Source organism: Netta rufina (genome assembly GCF_964035555.1).
Source record: "Netta rufina genome assembly, chromosome: 10".
Lineage (NCBI taxonomy): Eukaryota > Metazoa > Chordata > Aves > Anseriformes > Anatidae > Netta > Netta rufina.
This window is the reverse complement of record NC_140133.1, coordinates 20961267-20987571: the sequence shown is the minus strand read 5'-3', so window position 1 is coordinate 20987571 and position 26305 is coordinate 20961267. Positions and strand designations below refer to the sequence as shown.

The window sequence follows — 26305 nt, the reverse complement described above, 5'->3', positions numbered from 1 at the left end:
TAAAGCCAAAGCTATTTCAAGACGGTAAAAGTGGAACCTTACTGCATGATGCCAGAATATCAGCTACATGTCCTGTAGTCCGCAAATAACCAGAAGCTGTGTGGTTTTTCAAGATTATAGTGTTCTTTCTGAGCCTTTGGAGTTTGTCTCGCTTAGTCCTCCGAATAAAATGTAAAATTGCGTGTGTTAGAAGCACTTGATTTAACACAAGAATCATGGTAACTGCCCTTAAATGCAGCTGCATTGTGAACCCGATCTGAAGCAGTTCTGCCTTGCGTAGCCTTGTAAAACTGTACAGGAAAGTTGCAGCCAATTTACTAAGAACAACTTTGAACTCTCGGTCATAAAGGAAAAAATTCAAACAATATTTTCATGATAATGTTGTCCATAGCATTTTATAGCAGAGGAAAAATTAATATCTACATCATATGTTAACTTTAAAAAATTCTATAAAACACTAAATATATAATAAAAAATATGCATATAAGGACATATGTAAACTGCTTTGGTAACATCATATTACAGATGTTTTCAGTGCATTGCAGAGTTTCCAAGGAAACTTCAGACAAAGCTATATTTGCTTTGAGGAAGTACTGTATAATGCCATTCCTAAAGAAGCATAAACATTTTTCCAGTAGTAAGATGTACTCAAACCACAATATTACTTAGTACTGGGTGTCTTCGAAACAACTAGCTAAATGTTGCTTATATTATAAACAAGAAGTCCTTTATGTAATTTTTGTCATAAACTGGATCGAGCTGTGAGCGAGATCATTATCGTGCTGATGGCTGACAGTGTACAAGCGTTGGAGGTTGAAGAACCGGATCCTCTCGCATACGCATCTGAGCAAAGGAGAGAGGGGGAAGATGAGCCACCAGCGCCGAGAGCAGCCCTTACACACCCACCCTCTCCACACTGGGTTGCTCCATGCCCTCCGCTGGTGATGGCAGCAAAGGGTCCGACCCCTGCCCGGAGGCCTGCACCTCTCCAGCTGAACGCCTGCTTTTCATTCAATTCCCACCAATCTGGCGCTGAGGCTACTCTCACATTATATTACTTCATGGCCTCTTATTCTTTAATTTCTTCTTTACATTTATTTTTCCAGCTATACTATATTCAAGCTGTTCTTTATGGCACCAGCCTGGCCCAATCCACAGCCTGAAGGAGCTACATGGATACTCCTGTGTGGAGCCAAATAGGAACTGGCATCTTCCTTTGCTCTCCTGTGTCTGCCCATGAAATCCTTCTGTATGGTTTATATGGCTACAGCACACAGCCTGGTGGAGATAATTCTGATCTCGCCCAGAGTTTTTTACATTGCTGTAATTTTAATGCCATATTCCTGCATTGCAGAGGCTTCTGATTTAATGCAGCTTATAAACTGCGGTGTTATTAATGGAAGATGGGACACGGAGATTTTGCAAAAGCAATGTTGAGTAATAAAATACTCTCTTTTCTGTTTGTTCTTCTACACAACCTCATTTCCCTAAATAAATATTTATGCATCCAACACACAATGGAATATTGCTATACAGTAGCCTTATAAATTTAAAAGCCTCTGAACACCGCATTTTATATTTTGTTATAGTGAATTGCAGTGAAACAATATATTCAGTATATACGAGCATGGAAGTAGGAGAGCAGAAAGTGTCTAGAAATCTTAAATACGAATATAACCACTTGTGGTGGTGTTTCTCATGGCTTAATCTTTGCTCGGGATGAAACCAGGAATTTGGGCTCGAATGCTGGCTGATCCTGCATTTTAGCTCCCCGAGACGCCAGTGCTCAAGCCAATGCCTACCCTGGCTCAGCCCCGCTGGCGGTTGCAGCTGCTCCCTAGGGTGACGCAAAGCTAAATTAAAACCTATTAAAACTGCTACTAATGAAGAGCTGCCCCATCACGGAGCAGAGGGGCTCGGGCTCTGGCTGACGTACCCCGCTCCCCAGCCTTACTTGAGATCTTTGGGATTCGGATTTGCTCGCTGCTGCTGCCATCACCCCCGTCGCTGAAGGGCTTTATCTCTATGATGTAGTCCTCGTCAAAGGGCAGGGAGAGCTCCACCGAGGTCTTGTTGGTTTCGATCACAGAGGCACTGCTCTGCCTGTTCCACCTATACAGAACCTGCAGCAAGCAGGAGAGAGACGAGGAGGCAGAAACAGCAGAAAGGTTCATTGCTGTAGGAACATCCAGATTTACTGCTGCTCTTCTCGTGTCTCGAGAGCCTCTGGTCATACCCATCAATGCCCAGACACACGGTCTGGTCACAGAGGTGCCATTCTGACCCCCACGATCCCTCCTGGCTTCCCAGAATAAATTGCTTTTTTGATTCACCTTCTAAGATCTGGAAGTGGTATTAATTAACATCATAAATTGTGACACAATATAGAAGTTTTCCAGAAAAAAAAAATAAGAAGATGAGCAACGTTTTGCTGGGAGCCAGGAAGGAATAAGACTGTGTTATTCTAACAATAAGTTTAAAAGGTTTTTTAGAAACCTGCTAGAAGGATTTTGCTTTTTCAAGGCTGACGAGAATCTCTCTCACCTGTTTCAAGTGACTTCTTAATTTGCATTTCAAACCTAAAAAACCTAGTGAAGAGATGGTCCAAACTACTGAGACTCATCTGAGGTTTTTGACTGAAAACCCTGAGGAGTTACTTATTTCTGATAATCCAATAGAGTGCACCAAAGATACTTAAAAGTGAGGGCAGAAATGACAGCTGGCACAGGCTCCCAAGGCTGATGCCGCCAGAATTTCAGATTGTGAACAAAACACGAAGCATGCCCAGGTTCTTCGTTGTTTCCAGCTCTGGTGGAAAACGTTTGCACAGTCCAACCCTCAAGGCAACGGCTGGCAATTGCTCACTGATGTCTTCTTTGGGCCAAATTAAACCCTTGTGTAAGGTGATAGAGCTGAATTCTTCCCAAGATTTCTCTCTGGCTAAATTAAAACCTATTAAAACTGCTACTAATGAGGATTCTCTTTCCTTTCTTTTGGCTTTGCTCTCTGAAGAAAATGGAGCTATTAAAAAAGCATTTTATTTATCTGCAATTAAGGAGCCAACTATAGCCTCTGGAAGGTTTCCACCCAAGGCAGGAGAGCAGTCCTGCAGGTGGGCTACGAGCCTCATGGGCTGAGCTGCAGAGGAGGCAGGGGCTGGGGAAGGGGAACTGCAGGTCCACGGGCTGATGCCTTCATGGGCACAGCCAGAGGGTCACTGTTTCTGGGGCAATGGTCCCGTTTCAACACATAACACCAGGCAAGTACCACAAAAAAACACCTAATCTAACTTTATTATAAACCTTGAACTTGACGTGGGATTCGTGGAAATGTCCTTTATATCCCAGTACAAGAATCTGGAGGCAGCTAAATCTAAATGAGGATTCATTGCAGGTCCCAGGGGAGGCCGTGCAGTGGTGTCATGCTGACACAATACTCACTTTGTAGCCTCTCACTTCTGACTCGTTATCCAGTGCTTTTACTTGGTCCCAGTTCAGGATGATCTTGGAGTCTGACGAATTCCATATGATGTTCCCAGGGGGCTGACTTGGTGCTACAGCAAAATATAGGAAGAATTACATTACTAAGGGACAGCCTTTCCAGTTTAATCCCTCCCCGTACCAACCGCCCCAGCTGAGCATGCAGAGTCCTACTCCTCTGGCAAGTTAATGAGCTGTTTCACTGAACTGTGTCCTCAAGGTCACGGAAGGTGTGACACAACATACTCCTTTAAATGAAAAAAAGGATTTACTCAGTTGCTCAACATGCCTGAGACCAGAATAAAATTTCTCTTGAAGGATGAGATAAATATTTAATTTTCCTGCACAGCTATGATTTCAGTTTTGCATGCTCTGCTTACTTAACATGGGGAAGAACCTTACAAAAAAAAAAATAAAATAAAAAGGCTGGTAAGCCTTGTGCTCAAAGCAGCAGCAAAGAAACATCTCCCAGCTCCTTCAGACTCAAGAAAACCTGCAAACCAAAGGAGAAACCCTTCCAGGCAAGAGCACCGGGTGTTGTCAGGGGCACTCACGTGGCTTCTTTGTGGTGACGTTGACTGTGGCGCTGGAGGGCCCGGTGCCAGCAGTGTTGTAGGCCTTGACTGCCAAGTGATAGAGTGCGTTGCCTCGCAAGTTGGTGACTTTTGTGGATGTTTGGTTACCAACTGTCCTGATCTTTTTCGCGTTCTCTTCCTTTTCGTCATGTCTCCAACATCTGACCTGGAAAACAGAGCAGGTACTTCAACCCCCAGCCACGCATTGCTGCATTGCTCTCTTCCCAAGGGCTCAGCTGCTGGCTGGCCATGGAAGTACATTTTCCTGCCTGCCCCGGTATCACTAAGCCTTTCAGGGCCATAGTTTTTTTGTAGCCATTACTGGCAGTAAATTAAATACTGTGCCTAGTGTGAAGTTTATCTGAACGGTTAACGCGAGCCTAATTACTGCTGAATGGAGCAGGGCTGTAGACGCCATCCTGGAAGTGAAACCCCATTAGGACAACACTCTGTCTCATCTCGGTAACTCTTGATGTTTTTTCTCTCTCAGGGGAGACCCCAGGGATTAGACATGCTAGCTTCTGTCCGTAAAGCTGGTACTGCTGACCATTGCTTTGCTCTGAGATGGAGAAAATGACACAATTTTTGCACTTCAGTTTCCCACTGAAGCATGCTGACTTCTGAGCAGCCTCTCCCTGCCACCAGCGCACACAGGCATCCCCCAGCAAGCTCTGATCTGCATTTTCAGCCAGATTAGACACAGATAGATGCACAGCCTTTTACCCTGGGAGAGAAGACACTGTGTGCTGAGGAAACAACGGGAAGCCAGCACGCAGCAGGACCCGCCTGCCCTGCATCGCCACGGCACATTGCCGCGGCACGTCCCTGTGTCTGCTCTATGCCTGGTGCTGAAACGATGCCACGGTTCGCTTCCATACCTCATACCCCTGTATTCTTCCTTTATGCTGATTCTCTCGAGGGGGAGCCCAAGAAATTTCAACATCTGAGGCAGAAAGACTTCTGGCGAAAACAGTGGTTGGAGCTCTGGTTGGCTCTGGGTAGACGAGTTAAAATAAAGTCAGTTTTCAATTTTATGTTCAATTAGTCAGAAAATTCAAGGGATTTTCGTCACTGCGTGCAAAAAGAGGCATGCTACAAAAACAAACTTTCCCATTTCAAATCCAAGTCCTGTCAGGCCTGTGGCAGACGGCGCTTCCCCTCCGCAGAAGAAATAATAAATGTCATTTCTAAACTCAACCCAGGATACCATGTACAGTAATTAGGACAAGAGGGAACATTTTCTAATCAGTGGACATTAATTCATACTAATTCTCAGCTGAATTCTTTCCAGATTACATATTACTTTTCCATTAATATCAAAAGATTTCATTACGATTAATGTTATTTTAATGACTATCAAAAGAATTAATCGTGGCGCGCCATTTATTATAAATCAGAGCAAGGATCGGAGTCAAAGGATGTGTCGGTGCGGATGCTAAACCCTTTCAGGCCCGGTCAGCACCTCACACAGCCAACATGAGGCAGGGGAAACAGAGGGGCGGTGGGGTGGGCTCCTTGCCCTACCTTCCTCTGCCGAGTACACGACCGTCACGGGGCTGAAGGACCCTTCCCCCTTGTTGTTGTACACCCCCACTTTCACTTCGTAGGGGGAGAAGGGCGGCAGGGTCTCGTTGCGAAAGACGTATCTGGAGGCGTCCGGGGAGGCCACGACAGTCTGCATCCAGCTGACGGTGCCGAAGGGGCGGAAGGCCACCACGTAGCCGAAGCCACCTCCGTTCTGCAGCTCCTCGGGCACCGTCTGGGGGCAGGCAAACAGCGGGAGAACTCAGTGATTCATGCATTTATTTCCATTCCCCCACTGCTTCTTGCTCCTTCTAAAATTACCGTCCTCAGTAAGGATTTGGAATGGGAAGCAGCTGGAATTCTGCTTTGCATCTAACCCGAATTTATCCCATCCTGATCTTAGGCGCTTTGGTGACGTCTGTGCTAGAGGCCTTGCTGTTCTGTGTGCTCCCTGTGGTCAGAGCAGAAAACAACTCCAGAAGTCACTTTGTCTAGGACTTAATCCATTTCCACAGCTGCCTACCTCCCTTCCCTGACTAGACACGGAGTCTGGTGTGACAAAGTGAGTAATTTTAGGCCCTGCAGTGACTGTGTCTGAAGTTTGGTGGGGTGAACCCAGGACACAACTGCTTTCCCAAGGCATGTGCAGCTGCTCTGAGATTTGGAGTCACACGTGAAGTCCTAAAGAACATGTCCTGACTGAAGTCCCCCCACCGCTTGGGGCAGGTGGCCCCGCACAGCACCCACAGTACGTGGACACACTCACCCACTGTTATAGTGACCTGGGCCTGGTCAGCCGAAAAGTCACATCCCAATGTCACGATCTCTTAGAAATCATGACAACAGAGAGTGATTTGTCACAAACGTGAAGGAGAACAACTAGAAGGAACAACCTGTCACCTCTGGGTCACGTGTATGCACACTGTCACTGCCTGCTCGCAGGCTCATAGTGCCCCAAAAGGCCTATCTGAACCCAAAGCTCCAATGGGTGAAAATAATCTGTAATTACAGGCCACTGTCCCACAGAGGCCATGGTGCTTAAGCACGGTGCAGGGTTACTTTTGGTGACTGCTTCTAGCTCTGTTGTCTGTGGCTCAAAAAAATATCAGACTATTAGAAAAATGGTCTCTGGACATTTACAAGAGTAAACTGACTGTTCTATTGGAATACAAATTATATTTCGTGCAAATTATGAGTCAAAGTCACGGCTGATGTTCTTGTGTTTTTGAGACATATTGGAGTATCTGTAGGAGATACAGCGAAACTAATTAGTCCAATGGAGGAGGAAATTTAGCACATTGAGCTGTGTGGTAAGGAGAAAAACCCATTTATAGTTTTTTAATAACCTTAAAAATATCTCTGGTGATTCATTCTGCCAGCCTGGTCAGGAATAGTGCTAAGTGGAAGTGTTAGCATGTCTAGTGAAGTTCATTATTAGGAAAAATATGCCAGCTGCACTGCATCATAACATGAAAATATGAGCAGACAAATGACTAAAGTTCTAGCCCTGGCTGCCTTAAGGAATGTTAAACATTTTTCATCTCTGTATCTCCTCTTGCTGGCTTTCATTAGCAGCAACGAAAGCCAGCATGCAATGTGTCGTGCTAACTCTTAACTGTTTGCTGCCATGTAATGCAGCACAGGGATGAGGGCTGAAGCTTGAGAGCCAGCTGTGGTTCTCAGCTGGGCGAGAGCATGCCAAGCTTGATTTCTCGAGACTCTGTTTTACCCCTTGGGTGGTTTCTGCCTGTAGGCAGCCCATGCAGGTTTTGCCATGCACACTGTGCTGAAGCAGCAATGGGCACCTTGTAGTCCCCTGCTCAGTGTTTCTCTGCTGCTTCATTGCACCACAGCCTGGGATGGGGCATGGGCTTTAGCTCAATTTCAATAGCTGGACTGTTTCATCACACAGCTGCGACTTTCTACCTCAAACTATTTATAGGAGCTTCACTGGGCTCTGTGGAAAGACACTGGGGTGGAAGGGTGCCTCTAGATCACCACTGTATTAATTTTCCTCTTGGTTTGGACTCCACTTACCTCCCATGTAATGACTAGCTCAGACTTGCTCCCGCCGCCTCCACTGACATTAGCTGGGGTCACTTCAGGAACTGCAAAAAAAAAAAAAAAAAGATGCAGCATTGTAGATAGCACTGAAAATGCACGTGATGATTTTGAAACCAGAGAAGTGTGTTGAAATGAAACAACTACTGGACTCTGCTGGCCTTCCCCTGCTGGGTATCAGAAACATTAGCAAATGACTAATTTGCCATGGCAAACAGCACATTAAAATTATGTCAATAATAGTATACGAAAAGTATGTCAATTAACTTGTGTATTCAGTCTCTAATTGTTTAGTTTAAACATTTATCTTCCATAAAAAAAGGCTTTTACTTATTTTCATGTTTCACATTCTGTTCCATTGCAAGCTAAAACGGAGCAGAGGAGGCACCTACCATGACTGAGACATGGATCCCTGAAACCACCACCCTGAGCCTAATTCTGGTTGTGACCCCTTTCTGCCAGACCAAAAGACAGGGGCAGCATCAAGGAGCATTACAGTTCTCAAGACTTGTCAGGCATCCTTAAATGATGATTAGCATTCATGCAATGAGATATAACTCAGCTGCCCGACACTACTTACGAGCTTCTTCAGTTCTTCTCTTCTCTGAAGGTCTGCTTGGCTCTCCAATCCCAATTAGGTTGGCAGCCACTACTCGAAATTCATACTCAACCCAAGGGTTCAGACCCACCACGGTCGCTGTGAATGTCCTACCATCGATGACCTCTGGAACTGGGAGACAGCCAAGGGTCAGGAGTGCAGTGAAAACCCACTTAAAGTATTAAAAACAGCTGAGAAAATGTCCTAGCAGATGCCCTTAGAAGTGAGGGTTTAACATAAATAGAAAGCAAATACAGACTGACAAACCCTTTTTATTTTTTTAACATTTTGTTAATTGCTAAAGCTAGCGACTCTACTAAAGCAAGAAAGGGACACTTAAAACATTGTGCTTTTAGCACAAAAATTCCTTAAGAAGTTTCTCCTAAATAGACACTTTTTGAAAACAAGGTGTCAAGACAACAGGTTTACATGGTTTTTATTTTTCTCTTTTTAAACTACATTGTTCTCTCTCCTTAACGGTTACTGGAACGAAATTAACCTCTGGTGGAATGAGCAATTACATCATGGAATTTTCCCCTCTATCAGGGAAATAATTCTACTTAAAGATAGGCCAGATGACATGGCCTGTCCCCGAGGGATGTCTTTATAGACCACAATTACTGCTGTATATCTCCAGCGCGGCAACAAAAGATAGGAATTCATTCTGTTTTCCCTTAAACATTCATGAGAAAAATGGATGAGTAATCGCACTGACTGGACCCTAAATCTTTGGGTTGCCTAACTTGACACTCGTTGAAAAGAGCGCTGTTCTGCAGCCAGGGAAATGACTTTTGGGCAGAGCTGCTCTCCGGGGTATGCTCGGGGCTTGGTGCTTACCTGTGCTCACTGCCTGCCACCCCACCGAGAAGGGGGTCCTGGCCTGCACCACGTACATCGTGATGGGGCTGTGGTTGTCTGCTCCAGGTCTCCAGGACAGCTGAGCGGTGGTGTCGGTGATTTCGTCGATGGTCACAGCTTCTGGTGGGCCCGGGGGACCTGACAGAGAAGTCACAGGGGGAGAGCACTTGAAGCCAGGCAGTGGTTGGGGGAACAGCACCCAGGCCTTCCCTCCCGACCCAGAGAGAGGTAGCTCGGTGTGGAGCTGCAGCTTGGCTGTGCTGGGAGGCTGGTGAACAACAAAAAAACCTGCCTGTAATGGGCATTGTGCCTGAGTATGGGCAGTGTTTTCCACTGCTGGGTAACAGGTAAAGCACTGCAGGACACCTCCACCAGCAGTACGACCTCTCCTGCATCACACAGCCATTCCTATCGGCAGTGGTACCGAGGTGACATCTCCCCCCAGGAGCACCACTTCACAGCCAACTTTCATCTTGTGGTTCATTCCTCCATCCTTGGACTAAAATTGTTCTCAAATGATACTAAGACCTAGATATATTTAAATATCTGAAATACCCTGAAACTTTCCACTATCTCATCTTTAAAATTAAAGTTTCAGCAGGTCTAGCCACATTTAATTTCTAAGACATTAAAATTCTAAATCATATTGCTAGGCTGTGGGGAGTGCAATCACGCAAGGCAGCCTCGCTCAGTTGTTAGTTCCTTCAATCCTTCCCCCCAAGTTCCACAAGAGGAGTGAAACCTCATTGCATCCTTCACAAATTACTCCTCCTGCCTGGCAGATGCTGACATGACCCATTTTCACTTCATGTCTTGGAGCAGTGATGGTTACTCCCAACATTTCCTTATACGCTTCTTAACAGGGTGCAGGGAAATACTGTCAGATTAATTCAGAGACATTCATACAGATGCTATCCCAAAGTCAAGAAAAGGAAAAGAATCTTTGGCATCCTCATGTAATTATCAGAACATACAAGAGGGAACCGGTAGCTGCACACTGACGCAAGAAGGTGAAATAACAGGTTGGGGACTGGGGTGGTCTGTCACCAAGGGTACAAATCCCCTAAACATACAGGACTGCCAAAGACATGCAAGGGGGTAACAGCCTTTTCCTGGGAAATGCTGCGTAACATTATCTTGACATAACTCTAGTGACTGTATTTTTAACAAAATTTAAATTTATTATGGATGCTCTATTTATGCAGCAGCTATTCGCGTCCCTCATCCAGTCTCACAGCCCAGCAACACCTCCCAGTTTGCACACTGTTGGTGGCATGATGCAGCACAACTCCAGGTGCAGCCATCCCTACTGATAATTTGGGAGAGGGACAGGACCGGTATTTGTGCTGTCACCAGCAGCCACTTTCTTGTGAGAATTTAATGTTCCTCCTGTTTGTTTACAGAGCCAACGCTAAGGAAATTACCTAACTGAGGTTCTCACAGCAGGCTGTTTTGAAATGTTTGTACAAAAAAGCAAAACAAAACAAAAACCCTGACAGATCTGAAATAATGCTGCAGCAAAAATACAAGAACTGGTATAATGGAGAGCCTGGGCACTCTCGTGCTTCTTACGGGGCCATCGGTCACCGCTGCCCACCACCACGCATGGTCTGACCCTGCTATGCAGTGCAGCCATAAACGTGATGTTAGCGGATGAAAAGAACCATTCAGAGAGACCAAAGCAAAATGACCATGTTCCCTACCTATTTCTGCTGCACAATTCACCAAATAAAGGAGCTCAGTTGGTGCAAGTTTTGCATTCTGGACATGAACGCGTACTCATGTGTTTATCTGCTGCGTCTGCTGTACGAGGATGCATATATGAAAGCAGCTTTATATATGCTGCTTGAGAATGTACCGTGAACCACAGCTTGTAGTTAGAGCTTATTTCTTAGATTAATTACAAGATGCTGGGATCCTAATGAATGTATCTGAGCACAGAAATTGTCTTACTAGCAGCAGAAGATAGGAAAAAAAGAGAAAATTTCCAACAACAACAACAACAGTAACAAAATTCAAATACCTCTTACAATCAGGTCTGCAGCAGCCGATAGCTTGTCCACACTTGTTTGCACCATGCAGACGTACTTCCCAGCATGCTTCAGCTGGATGCTTCTGATCATCAAATCACCAGCTGAATCCTGCTGATAAAGTAGGGAAAAGTGGTTACAATTACTTTTTAATGAGTGCTAAACATCATTATCACATGAAGGACACTGTGACTAATGGATTTATTTTATACTGGCTGATGAAAACATTCGTAATGCAAGCCGTGGACTATTAAAATTATACGAGTTCGCCTTGAAGATCAGAGCGTGAGCGTTTCTAAAATTACGGCTTCTGCAAGGGGCAAGGGAGCCAGGTTTGGGTCCGTTAAGCAGTTTCCCCATTAAAACAATGTGACAGAGCTTATGTGGGGCAGACTTGCCTCAATTCCTCCTTCACCTCTCTGGATAAGCAATTTATAGCCTCTTCACTGTTCACATGTCTAAGTCAGGTCTACATCCATTTCACAAGTACAAACCAGCCCAAATTATGAGGCATCTGCAAGAGTTTCATGGCCTTGTATTACGGCCAGCATTTTGATTGCCTGGCGTTTTTGTACTAAAGATCATGAGAACAGCACTCTCCAAGGAAATCTCACATTACCTAACAGCAGTAATTTGTTTTCCGAACACCAAATGCATGTCTGATTAACTGTTGAATAGAACTAATTACGTTTCTGTATGTATAGGAGGCTCAAAACTCTTTCTAAATTTTTCTCTAGATGCAAAACATTCAATACATTAGAAGTCTCAGGGTAACCTTGTGATCGTGGCTTTCTGACTAAAGAATATTAATAAAGTTTGTAATTTTGGCTTTGTAGCTCAGTCACTGGGAAGAGCTGTCAGTGCTGATGTGCACCCTAGGCATAAATCTTTAAGTGCATCTTTTAATGATTTTTTTTGGTATAAAAGCAAGGCTTGTAAATTGTATTTCCTTTTCCTTTTAGCATCAAATTTCACTCTTGACAAGTGTAAACATAGACTGCCTGTCTGCCCGAAACCCAGTGCAGCACGTGACTTTGTCAAACCTCCCTTAGAGTAGCATGCAAAACTCCCTTCTGTCCTCTACTTCTGCTGAAAAATTATTATACTTCTTTCCATCTTTTTCTTGCAATGTTCACTCAATAAAAGTGGAAAAAAATCATCTGTAAGGATGATGGGAAAAGCAATTTTTAATTGCAATTCAGTTAGAAATTAAACTCCCACAAGGCCAGTACAGCATTGAGCAGGTTAAATCAGATGAAATCTGAGCTGTGAAGGAAAACATGAGAATTACAAAAAAAGTAAACTTTTCACTTATTTTCTACACATAGTCTGTGAATCGTCTGGTCCTGTTTTATCAAAAAATATTTGGAAATTATTTTTATTCAAAAGAATAGCATAAAAAGCTGGAGGAAGGTCTGACAGACAGACATGCTTCATCCTTATGTGAAACCCCTTTCCAAGAGATGGCTTCCTCGGGTATCTTGCATAGCAGTGACCCTTTCCAATTCCCCAAATTTAGTCTGCAACAATTTCAGGGAACCTCAGATTGCCCACATTAGCCAAGGGGCCATGTCAGCGGTGCTGTAGATTGTCCCCTGGGGCGTACTCCTCTCTGGGGATTGGGGCTGGCCAGCCAGCCAGCCAGCCAGCCAGCACACTTGCCCTATGAGGACTTTCTGCTCCTAAACCTTCCTGAAGAGGCAGAAAATAGCAGACCTAGCAGGAAAAGCAGACCTTCTCCTCTCCTAAGGAAGGAAAGCAATTCCTACCTGCACAACAGCTGCTTCCCCATACCTACCACTTGATCATGTTCTTGAATGACAGAGATGGCTACAGCTGTAATTAATGGAGAGTCTAAAGATCACCTCACACCTGACTCTTCTCCTAGCTATCAGATTTCCATTAACATCACCTTCAAAACCTGTAAAAAAATATTTCATTGGACATTGCAAAAGTCTGCACTGTCAGTTGGTGCAGACTGGGTTTCCTATAAACAAACAGGGAACCTGAAGATACCAAAATGACATCACCAGGAAACTTGCGCAGATAACGCCGAGGAGAAAGATCATTTCCAAAGGTCAGAGACATTTCTAACTCTATGCAGATCATTTTGCGTGGAGGAAAAATACTTATTGCAAGCATGTGGTCACAAGAGAAGGACACAGACATATAAATATGCCAAATAAATATGAATTTTTCCCAATTTCTGTACAAATACAAAAAGTTCTATAGTGTTTGTTTGTTTGTTTGTTTTTACAGATGCAGCAAAACTAGTATGAACTTCTGTGTGGGGAAGTGAGAAGGCAGTTTTTTCAGTTTTTTTGCAATAAGAAAATGCATTGCAGGTCTTCTGACATACAGCTCACCACAATGGTAACACATCATTCATGCCAGCAGATATTTAAGGCATGTCATTAAGCAATTATAACAATTCTACATAAACTATCACAAAGTAGTGTACTGTCAACATTTATTTTCTCAGTCTATGAGCTATAAGATGTCTCCTAGCGTTAACTTAATTCTATGTTATGTTCAGCTATAACTATGACTGTCAATAGAGAAGAGGAACACTTTGGGGGTATCGCTTTAGTATTAATACTTACCCCTCCAACTCTTTCAAAGTGGTCCCCATCTTTTTCAAAGTCTATCAGGTGTCCATTGAATGACCACGTAAACATGATATCTAGCGAGTGATCGTGAGATACCTGACAAGGCAGGACAATACTTTCTCCAACGGTGACGTCCATGCTGAAAGGTGACACCATAACCCGTGTTGGATCTACAAATGAAGGCAATAGAGAAAAAAAAAAATTAGTCCTGTCTTCCTGAGAAGGGAGGCCCATGTGGAGCTGAAAATGATCCTACATGATCTATCACAATAGTAGCTCTTGAACTTTTTCAAAAAAATGAACTATCACATCTTTGAATTTATCCCGATACCTTTCTCTTTTTGTTGGATAGAAACATTATCAAGAAGTCTTCCAGAATCCTCTTCTAGCTGCAGTCCAGATGAACAAGGAGAAAAGAAAAAGATGGAAAAGAATGCAACATATTCCTCACTTGGAGTTCACGTGGATCCTTTACCACTAGTTTAATTGCCCATTTTTCACTTCAGTCATGCAGTACGAACAAAATGGTGGCATAGAAAGATGAGCCATGACACATTATGCCAACTTCAGCTCCTCATCTGTGCCTATGAATTCCCTCTGCCTCTAAAGTTAACATTTGTCTTTCATTTCTGTTGATAAAAATGCTATATTTTTTTTCTACAGGGGCCACAGAGGAAATGAAAAGGAGAAAAAATATTGCTTAACAATGAGACCAAAAGTCTGAAAATCATATACAGATAGATATTTTTACTTATTCCAAAAGTCTATTCCACACAGCTGTCATGGTAAAATACTACGGGCATTATTCATTCTCTAGTATATGAAACCAAAATCTTAACTACTTCATCCAGGGACTACTGTCCAACTGCTTAACTCTCTGCTAAAATAGCAAGGCTATTGCAAAAAATAATTGTCCTGGGCAAAACTGTTTGTTGAAATTCAGGGGACATGAAGCTATTACTGGGTTTTGAGAAACCTCATCAAAAGTCTCCAGGAGGCAGTGAGAAAGGTTTGATCACTGGCTTGAACAGGCTTCAGATCAAGTCCTCAAGGACATGGTGGTATTACCTTGAGCAAATTGAATTAATGTCTATTTTGGTTTCACTTTCTAACAAAACAAAGTAACTCTTATCATAATCACAGTAGCTGTTATGAGGCTTCAGTAATTAATACAAGTAAAACATTCCAGATTCTCAGGTGAAAAGCAGTACAAGTGCAATTTGCTAAAACAATATTTAATTATTACTTTGTTTTTATTTAACTGATGTGTCAGGATTTTACTGTCGTTTGGGATTGCTACTGCTGAAATGTGGAAGGATGTGAAGCATCCAGAGCCTGGGGTGCTGCAGAGACTCCCCCAAGTGCAGTGGCGTGGAATCACTCACAAAATTCCTCACAGCTTCTGGAGTTTAGTTTCTGTCCTGCTCAAAGTCCATAGGAAATGTTTATGAAGGATGTGATTCTGAGATGCAATGAGTGCCTCCTACAAAGCTCTGAGTGCTCCTGTGTGTGTCCCACAACGCACCATATGTGCCGTGGTCCTCAACAAGCATAAGCAGTGAGGTTTTTCTGCAAATTGCCCTCACCTGCCATTCACTTTCTACAAGAGGCGAGAAGTCCATACCATAAACCTGATTCTTCCTGATGAAATACACAGAGTTTATAAAAATATAAAGAATGAAGCATGTATGTTTGCTAACGACCTATTTTCCAAAGCAGCTTAGCACAGCTCTTGTGGAAGTTGTAGGAGCTGCAAAGTGCCCAGTGCCTTTGAAAATCAGGCCCCCAGGTTTCAATCCAATCACGTCAAGAAGCATTGCAATCTTACAGCTGGACATACCGGGTTATAGGAGCGGCCGATACGGCATGATGACAAACGACATGCAGGCAGGGCTCTGACCCAAGTCACGCTCAGCATCAGCAGGAGCCCCCTGTAATGCACTTTACAAATCACCCCAAGGAGAATGCTTACCAATCTCTTCTCAAGGACTAGAAAAGCTGAAAAACAAAACCACCTCCTCCCCCCCCCCCGAATAACCTGAGCAGAGCAGCTAATGGAAAATGTTATTCAGAAGCCAATTGAGGGCAGCCAAGTGTAGGCACACCTTGGTGATATGCAGCCAAGTGGTAATCAAAATTATTAGATTTGCATTTTCAAAATCTGTAACATCAGGCACCTTTTAAATTATGGTGAGTGCTTTAATGATACCAAAATTGTGTTGGTTAGCATCCAAGTCAAAAATAAATAAATAAATAAATAAATTTATATATATATTTTTTTTCTACTAACTACTCGTTTATTTATTGTCCACCTGCCAGGCACAAGAGGCAATCTACAGAGACAAATACCTTGTGTGAACTGAGCTCACCACTCTGTTACTAACCCAAGTGCAGATTATTTTCTTTAGATGTCTTTACTCAGTATGGGCACTGTTACCAAGGACAGCTAATTTAAAGAAAAATTGTGATTTTGGTAATACTCACCTTTGGAGCACTCTGGTGCATTTTGAGATATTTTAAAAAATGTCTGAAATAGTCAGTTACAAATAAAGGGTAAGAATTTCTATCAGTAATGTCACCCTGTGCAGTTGTTGTCTGCAGGTTTGTGGGCGCTGCAGAGGGAGGTGGCACCGGGAACTGCCCAGCAAATGCCCCAGGGAGCACAACTGCTCCCGGTCAGTGCTGTGAAGGTGCATCTGGCATTGCTGACGAGTTTCTGCAGGAGAGACGAGTGAATGCTGAATGATAAAGGGAGTGCTCTCAGGGAATGGAAAGCCCTCGTCGTCAGGAGGTAGAATAATCTGGTGTTTGGTCTCTCTTGGTGTTGCTGAGCAGAGGCTGGGTGCAGCTGCGGTGCCCCCCTGCCATGCGCCTGGCTGTAGGTGTCACTGAAGGCTTGGGAAGCAGCGAGGCTCCCTCTTCGCCTTCCTTTCACTTCAGCATTTTCACCACTGCAGTTTTTGTGCTTGCCATGTGAAGGAAACACGTGGTGTTTGTTTTACACATAGTTTTCCTCTCATGCCGAGCAGGCTGGGGGCTCAGCCTGCTGCTTGTGTGAGCTGGCGGGGCAGACCCTCAGCGGAGCAGAGCCACGCCGGGGCAGCTCGGCTGGCCCCCAGACCCCTTCAGGGGCAGAGAAGTCATCTTGGCTTTTCTTACCTGCTGTTGTCTGAGTGACATCCCTTAGTGTTACTGCTGCGGTGCACGCTTGGAGAATTTGCCATATTTCTGACAGATTTAATGCATTTGGCTTATATGAACAGAGATCTTCACAAAGCTTTCCTAATAGCTTTCAGTCTGGAAGAAGAGACGGACCTGAGCAGCATTTCCTACCCTCAGCTACTGCTCTTCTGTCCCTCACACCCTGTTAAAGGCAGCCGTGCTCAGCTGCCTGCGCGGTGCGTCCCACCTGGGCACGCCGTGCCGCATTCCCCAGCCATGGAGCTGCAGGCTGCTGGCATCGCAGTATGGGCTGAGGGCAGCAATTATCCGAGCTGAAGAGAAGCCTTCCCACCCCAGCTTGCTATTGATTGGGTGTCCATTAGGGGGGATTACTTGTTTAGGATAAACAGCTTTGCAGGGCTGCGCTTGCTTGCTGTAGCTCACACAGGGCTGTGCTGCGTCGCATTGATCAGGAGGACGTGACACAGCGGGACACCAGCTACAGAGGCACAGCACAGATGACATAGAGCAAAGCAGAGGCTGACACTTGGGGATAATGCTTGTTGGTTTTTATTTTTAAAGTCAGTCCAGGGCATGCAAATGTACCTTGAGTGATACAAGAGGACCAGGGCACAGTGAGAAGCGGCACCGTGTGCGTGGTGCCAGCCAGCAAGGTTCCAGCCGAGCAAAGGGTTTGCACCTACGGGAAGGCTGCTCTGTTTGCACTGCTCGGCTCCTTGGCACCCCCCTTCCAAATACACTCATTTCCAATTTGGCTCAGCTGTGGCGGCTGTGTGCTCAGCTCTGCGGGGAACGGATTCGGCGATATTAATAGGCGCAGTGCCTTTCATTTGTGGATATCAAAGTGCTTAGCAAACAACGAGGTCTGCTTTGCCAGCCCGGGGTGGAGGAGGCACACACTGTGCTTTACCACAGCAAAAGATTGAACAGCAGACACAGCTCCTGTCGTTGGACTCAAGTCAGTGGACTTGAGCATCTCCAAGACTAATCCAAAGAAGAAATAATGACAGTATTTCCAATGCTGGTTTCTGAAACTTGTGTACCTACTGCTTAAGTGCTTATTTAGACATCTGTCCTGGCACAGAGGAGGAGGTCAAAAGAGATGAAGGAGAAGGGAACACTCAGGCTTTGGATATATTTTTTCATAATAAAAGAAAATGGAAGGAACCATAATTCATCCCCAGACTTAGCAGTGCCTATAGAGGCAAAGTGTGTAGCAAATATTTGTGCCTTTGAATGGAAAACTGTGGAAATGGACACAAGTCAGAACGGCAAAAACTGCAGCAGTGGCTTATAGAGAGAAGAAACAAAGTCTGGCTCTTTAAACAGAAAAAAGCAGTGTGCGCTTTTGCAAAGGAATTAGTTCATTTCCTTCAGGTAGATAAGAAATACTCGTGTCCCACATACTGTGCTCAGAGGGCATGGCTGTTGCAGGAGGGACACGAGGCTGCCACACGCAGCATGGCCATCGCAGCACACGAGGCTCCAACTCCCTGCATCATGCTCTGGGATAGCAGCATGCCAGGGCATCTGTTAGCTGCTTAATGAAAGCCGGTGTGGCTGACAAGGTAATTTCAGGTTCAGGCATGAATGCTCAAGTGCAAGAGTTTATGTGCAATTACCAGATGCTTCAAACAAGCAGCTAAGACAAAGAGAGGCAATGCCAAGCACACAGGGCTGCATCCAACGCTAAGGAAAAGGGACAGTGCTGCTTTCCTGGGGCTGAATTTCCACCTACATTGCTGATATTCTTTATGTAGACCTAGGCAGATAAGCACTACTTGCAAGTGTGATTAACCATCTAATTACCTGCTTGTCTGAGGCAGCAATTAGCGTTACCGTGTTAAAGATTCACCTCCATTTTATACTTAATCCGCGTAATTTTACCTACAAGATTAATTTTTTTTTTTTTTAATATAAATTATAATGCTATTTTTTTCTCCTTATGGAAAACCAGAGGAGTTACTGTTTTCTTTTTTGTGTTGTTGTTTTTATAAGAGGGAGTTAATAAATGCATTACAGATCAATGTCCTCTATTTGCAATGACATTTTACATTATTATATTGATTTCAAGGCAAATCATGTCTGGAGATAATAAAAATCAATCTTGGAGGTAGAATCATCTGTTTTCTATGACCAACTGAAGAATCAAAGGCCAATATATAAGTGCTCAAATGTGCTCCAATGTTTCTTTCTCTCCTGTTTGTGACTGAAACATTTATCCAAGACCATGAAGCCCAAAGCAGCTGACGTCTAGCTCAGCTTCAGGAGCTCTCAGTGCTCTGGGCACCATCAGACACTGTGAAAAATACTAAAAACAGGAAAATATAACCCTAAGCTAAAGAGATTTATAACTGGTGAATAACTAAACACATAGTATGAATTAGCACAACAAACTACAGCTATCTTCATAGATTGTTTAAGCACCCTATGGGGCACGGCCAAAATTAATCTGAGAAAGACATGGGGAAAGCCAAAGATAAATGGCAAAACATAGACTGCTTTACACTATTGCAGACTTGAGCTGTGATGGCCACATACGTGCTTTCAGCTCGTCCTCATGCCAACGTAACTCTTCAGTTCCATGCTGTCAGCTGTTACACGTGTGCTCCTGCAGGACATGTTTGTAAGTGGTTTATAACTGGTTTATAAGGCACATGCCTTAACGGGCACTGTTGCAGCACTTCCTCGTGTTTGTAGTATGGTAGTTCAGCCTCATAAACTGTAATCTTATTAAAAGGGAAAGGGACACCATCAGCTTAGAAAAGGGACTTTAGGCTTAGGACTAAAGTCATTTTTTGATTTTAGAAATATTTGTGGTTAGTGGTCTAGATCTTTCCATGTAATCAGGCAGCACTGATCTTTGGCACCGCTGGCAGTGACACGTGGCCACATATTTTACAGGGATTAAGGGGTGGAACGTTTGACCTTTCCTGGAAGAGTGGAGACTCTTATTCAGCAATACACTCAGTTTAGCTGGGCATTTAAGACGTGCTAAAATTGCTTTCCTGAAAGAGAATCCTTATCTTGCTACTTACTTGGCTTAAATCTTGCCATATCAGAACTACGGCAGGGTGGGGGGCATGCAGTTATTTTCAGATGTGTGCTTCAGCATGTCACTTGAGCCCGTTTCTCTAAGGAATGCCTCTTTGTTTTGGAGTGGACCAGTTTTTTTTTGTTTGTTTGTTTTTGTTTTTTAAGTGAGTATTTTATATTCTGCTCCTTGTGACTGCCCTCCTCAGTAACCTGCCCATCCAATTGCTTCAGCCTCACCTGTGAGAATGGCAGCCTCCTTCTCAGCTTCATTCAGAGCTGAACTGCAGTTGCGGTACAAGTTATTAACATATTTCTTAAACTGACATTGAAAAATAGCTTCCCACAGATTGAAAACTGTCTAAGTCTCCCTCCCAGGAATTAATGCCTCCCACCTCCCAGACAGGGACCCGGCAGTCAATCAGCGGATTGCATTTCTGCATACTCAAATACACATCCTTTGTGTGGCTGAATAATAAATGAAGGTTAATTTAAATCTGAAAACACATTAAGAATGGAATTGTATCAAAGGATACTGGGGAGGGATGTGCCGTTATAACAAATTCAAAGACAAAATGTATGAAAATATATCCACTCCACTGAGAGTACAACGAGTGTTACTTAAATAACAAGAGGGCACAATACTTCATTTCAACCTCCATTTTACCCAGTGCAAAGCAATCTTATAAAATCAAGCTCTCCCCATACAATTGTGACAAAGAAAATCATACGTAATGGGGGCTGCAAATGACAGTCAAATCTGTCACTCATAGAAATTCATACTTGTTCTTTATAGCAGCATGCAACAGTGCCTGATTACACGACAAAACCCAAACATACCTTCTCTCTCTTTGCATTTCAGACTCAAATAAAAGCCACTCCACTTCAGAGGTGCCTTAGATGAAATTGGTATATTTGACAAACGATTGAACCATTTGTGACACACTTTATAGATAACCCAGTGAATCCGAGGTGTCACCTTTTGTGGGCTATTGATTGAAACTAGCTGATATCCATCTTTTCAAGTATGGAATAATCTACTGCCATTACAAAAATGATGGCCATCTTACAGAGAAGGTTAATCAGATACAGGAGAAATCATATCTAATCTTTGATAAATTGCAAGTCACTCAAGGATCAATCACCATTCCCTTTGTACTACAAGCCACAGGTAATTGTGCAAATGCAGCACTGTGCAGTCTGTTGTGCAGCCCATGTACATGGGCTGGGGCCAGAAGATTTTTCTCCATTTGAACAGCTTAACCTGCTGGGATTGTTGATTTATGGGGCTTTTAAATACATTTTGAATGGTAATGACCACAAATAGAAAATTTCAGAAAGAAACGGAGCAGCAATAATATGATAGGCAGGCATTCAAACTGAGACATTATAAAGTGACTGGCACGGTCTTTGCACTTTTATGGTAGAATATGGTTTTAGATTTTTCCTAACTGAGTTCTATGTCTGTTATCTACACCCTCCTCCTCAGGACCAAGATGTTAGGAATAAGCTGACATGCAAGAATAAATCCCAAGTCAAGAGTCATTAGGAGCTGATGTCTCTTGAGCTGTCAAACCTACAGAATGGCATGAAAATCAGTAGCTGGAATTTCCAGCTTCCCAGTGAATGATTCACAGCTTAACCACCCTTAATGCCACCCAGATCAAGTCTTGCATTTGTCATGAATGTCTTGGAATAAGCAAGTCTTGGTGTACAGGTGATTTATCAAGTGGTCCCAGACACACTGAGCTTTTCAAGCAGCTGATGTGAACACAGCACGTCACCAGTCCTACCAGTAAGGAGGGCTGGGTGGGAGCACCTACTGATATCTCTGAAAACAGGAAAATATTTACTGTTACATTAAGATCCTGGGAAAATTTTAGGGTATTCTAATTTATTTCCCATGCATTATAACTTTGTTAAAACAAACATTTACGCTAACTGCTACATCAATATATTTACCCAGAGTTAGTAAAACTCCCATACATGCTGTAATACAGGTACCTATACAAATACCATTTCATACAGCAATGCAATTTGTAGGAAGTCACCACCTCTTAGTTCTCAAACATAATATAATTAGTTCTCAGTGATACTCTGCTATTGTTGCAATCAGAATGAACATCCTAGAGAGCCATACACACACACAGAGGCTGTCACAGTCTCAATTCTAGCATATATCTACACACACCTTAACGTAAATCTTTTTTGATTCTTTATTATGTGTGTGTGCATGTGGAACTGTATATGTTCAAGGATGTCACTAAGTTAAGTCCAGCACTATATTCTTTGTGTTGGGATTTTGGCTATCCTATGCTGCAGTAAAAAACTCCCCAACTTCCCTAAAGCTGTAACATAAAATCAGCTGAAGGGAAGCACCTCCTTTTTATTTCATTTGGTTTTCTATTTGGTTTAGGGATTTTTGGCCTTGATTTTCCCCTGAGAACCTCAACATGCTGCAGACTACAAAAGCATGGAATATAAGATTCATTGTGGTAACGAGCTAAAGATTCTCGCTGGGATGAAAAAAAAATTAGAACATAACAATTTTTTGCATGCCTTGCAGACTTCATTACCTGCCCCCTGATGGACCTGTCGTACTGAAAGTGGCTGGGGATACTTTATGAAAGCCAACAGAAAGATGACATAACTTAGGTATCAACACCAAAAGTCACATGTGAAACGACGAGCGCTGTACTGCACATCAGCAGAAGATACTGAATATTTCCATTGCTAATTCAGTATGGTCAGTGTCTCCTGAGGGGTAACACTGCAGGGATGTGGAAAATCTTGCATCCACAAAATAACAAGACAGTTTTGTCCTTGCTAAATCATTTTTACTGATTTCCTATGACTGTGTCTGTCTGTCTTCATTATGGAGGCAGAGAACTGTGACCTACTGAATATATGCTCATTTTTAAGTGAAAAAAGCACCAGGGAGGATTCCTGGACAGAAAACAGGCTACGATTCACTAATTTTAGTAAGCACCAAATATATTAGTTCATTAAATGGTTAGAATCTCCACTGGGACACAAAACTCAACATAAAAACCCCAGGAACAATGTAAAGAGTTTCCCACTTGAACTCCTGGCTATCTGTCATTAGGAAGGATGTCCAGCTCAGTTTTCATTGCTGAGTGTCTGTCTCCTGGTGTTATCTCAATGGCTTAGATGCTGGTTGGGTTGTTGTTATCAATCCCATGAATGCTCTCAATCCAAGTATTTCTCTAAAACATCATCTGCTCCTACTATTTTATCATTAGAATATAATTAGTAGAAGTTCTTGCAAGGAGCTCCCATAGAGAAATGCCTCTACCACACTAAAGCAAAATCTGTAATTCCCAAGCTTTATGCAATCTACACTAAAAAGAAATCTAGGCATTTCTCTAGTGCCTCAGGAAATGACATCCTGACAACAAGACATAATTAAGAAGTTTTTGTCCACTGGGCAGGACTAGACAGCCTAATCTGCAGGCAGGTAGGGCAATCAATTATTCAATTTTATTTTATTTTTTACTTATTTTCAATTTCAAAAATATCTTCTCAGGTCAGCTTAAAGGTAAACCTCAAATGAAAAGTCAAACTTATTAATAAACTGAGCACTTAGAAAAAATAACGCTGTCCCAGTAACATTTTTTTTTTTTTTTCTATTTTAAAACATTTTTAAAGTTTGTTTAAATAAAATATTTTTTTTTTTTTTCAGATGGAAAATGTCTGTCTCTAGTTACCCATAACACTGAATTCTTATTCAGGTTTTACATATAAATAGCAGAAAAGTTTAAGCCTATTCAGGCCGTGTGGATATTACACATTGTCAAAAAGTACTTGCAAGTTTAGAACTAATTAGGAAAGCACAATAGCAGTTACCCAAACTCATCTACAAACCTCTGGAATTTAGAAGTATCCAAAGAACTGAGTCAGCCAACAGGGAGAAGAAAAGCAGGAAAAAGAGAGCTATTTTAACTCTATTTAGTAGCTATTTGCAGAGGGAGCATATCCAAAACTGCCGGCTTGTAAATCGCTCCTGCTAGGGGCAAGCACAGCATGTGAACCATCCTATTAAATACTAGTTTGAGTTTTTAGAGTTTGAATCACAACCAAATGTGAACAATTAAGCTTAACAGAATTACACTGAATAGAGAATTAGATAAGCAAAAGAGGGGGAAAAGCACAGAGCGAAGAGCAAGCCTGCTCTGTGGCCAGCAAGATAACAGATCTTGGAGCGAAAGGGAATAAAAGCTCTCCTCCTTACTTTCCTCGTCTGACCTTGAGCTAGTCATTAAAAGTCTCTGCTGCCTTATTTACCCAGCCTATCAAATAGATATAAGACCTTCATTATAAAGTGTTTTGTCTTCTGACACCGCTGTGCACAGTAGATATTTTTATTTAAGACAAACTTTTACTTGAAACCCTGTTGAGACCTCTGCTACCACAGGCGAGACTGAAGCCCAAACACCTACTTCCAAAAAAATCAAGTTACTGTAAGAACAAAACGAATCTTTAAAAAATATTTTCTGGGCCACAGAGGTCTAATTTGTTTCCTGGTGAAGGTGAGACTGTCTGTCAATGTGCTTTGCTCTTTTGCAAGGCAGTGGCTTGTGTCTCCATGTCCCAATTAGTGATGAACTGAGAAGAGAAGCCTTTCTGAGGGACGTGCTACTGTTTGGCTCTCTTGTTGGTGAAGCTCTAGTACTGATGTTACAGGAAGGGGCAGGATCAAGGCAGGATCAAATGTGGAATGAGAATAATAACCTGCAAGACTGTTCTGTCATTATAACTTGCTCAAAATTCCCAGCTCCTATACTACAAATATACATCACAGAGCATCATTAAAAAGTGTCCCTGACATTTTTTCCTGTTGCGTGGCATTTTACTTCAAATTAGTCAAATTTTTCTTACGTACATCACCTCAAAACAACAATCAAGATCTAACTTGTAAAGAATCACACAGGGAGGAGGAGGAACAAAGAGCACGTCAGCCCTACCATCCTTCCTTCCAGCCTGATTTCAGTGATGGATGAGTTTGGCCCCACGCTTCTCAGCACACAACTTTGCTAGGACTTTAGTCATGGTCTACAGTATTTCTCCCTGACACTACCACTTGTGGCTCTCTGCTGCAGGGAATGTCATTCATCTTCAATTACAGCAAATGGTTTAGTTATCAGGGCTAATGGATTCAGGCTTGAATTGTTACGGAGACTTCCTACTGAGACATAAAAAGAACTGAATTTTTCACTGGTGAAATACTGCTGACTTTCTAAATAAATTCAAATAAAGATTAATATTTAGATGTATTCACAATGAAGCCAGAAGAAAGCAGCACTAAAACCTACAGCTTTGATCATTAGCTCTTCATGATACAATTAAAAACTTCAAACATAATGAAAATAAAATTCATATTTCAAGTGTGCATGTGTGTGTGAGAGAGAATCAACCCAAGTTCATGACAGAACTTCCTTGTATTTTGGGATCAACCAGCCATTGAGTCATGAAGATTTCTATTTATGTCATGTTCCTAAATAACTGTTTTGAATGCTGTGCTACAGCGCTCCCAGAACTTAACCTATTCTGGTGGCCTCTGATATTAAATTCTCTCTGCTGTCATGATTTTGGGATTAAGACAAGGAACTCTAGGCTTTATATTAACTTTGATGGGATTGCTCATAATCTTACTTAAATTGCATTAGAAGAGGTGAAAATCAGGTTGCAGAAGTCTCTAATATTGCAAACACCACCTCATCACTGTTGGGCAGTGTTTTAGTTACTCCGTGACGTATTAAGAACCATCACACGCAGTCTTTATCCACGTGCCACTTGGATATTATTATCTGATAAGCAACTTTGAGTAAACTGTCACTAGATTCTTCTTTCCAATCCACCTAGGGCCAGAGAGAAAAAGTCAAAACTGTTCAAAACCTCAGAAGTTTGGTTCTGCTAAGCTGCTTCCAGAAATGCTTCTGAGAAAATGCACAAAAGGACTGATATTTCCCCAAGTACTGTCCCAGATTCTTTTCTTCACTGCTCACACATTTTCCTCCTACTACACAAAATGTGCTCTCTAAACACTTCCTCTGTATCTTTGATGTAAAAACCATAGCCTTCAGGCCAGTCTGTTCTTAGTCACTATTTTCTAGGATATAAAGTTCTTAGGAGTAACAGAGTCACTGCCACTTTCACTCTTTATTCTCCTGCAGAGATTCCTTCATCTCTCACCTGAAATGGAGACTGGCAGTAATTTGCTCAATGCATGTAATATTTACATCATTAGCTCCCCCATCCCTAACTGCGCAGCCAGACTGAATTACTCAGGTATGGAGAGAAGCAGCTGTAGGGACACCTACTCCCATCTTCCACA

General features: G+C 42.8%; 1 protein-coding gene across 1 annotated transcript in view; it reads right to left on the bottom strand.

The window, feature by feature from the left end:
* Nucleotides 1-742: 742 nt before the first annotated feature.
* The window catches only part of LOC311212830 (contactin-4), a gene marked incomplete at both ends in the record, with an annotated part of 145795 nt that continues 120232 nt past the window's right edge, over nt 743-26305 (bottom strand). The window contains 11 exons of the mRNA XM_084292463.1: nt 743-843; nt 1955-2123; nt 3441-3553; nt 4034-4220; nt 4933-5048; nt 5579-5813; nt 7616-7686; nt 8220-8369; nt 9075-9233; nt 11119-11239; nt 13729-13904. Coding sequence (XP_084148589.1) covers nt 743-843; nt 1955-2123; nt 3441-3553; nt 4034-4220; nt 4933-5048; nt 5579-5813; nt 7616-7686; nt 8220-8369; nt 9075-9233; nt 11119-11239; nt 13729-13904 — 1598 coding nt within the window. The remainder of the gene's footprint in view (nt 844-1954; nt 2124-3440; nt 3554-4033; nt 4221-4932; nt 5049-5578; nt 5814-7615; nt 7687-8219; nt 8370-9074; nt 9234-11118; nt 11240-13728; nt 13905-26305) is intronic.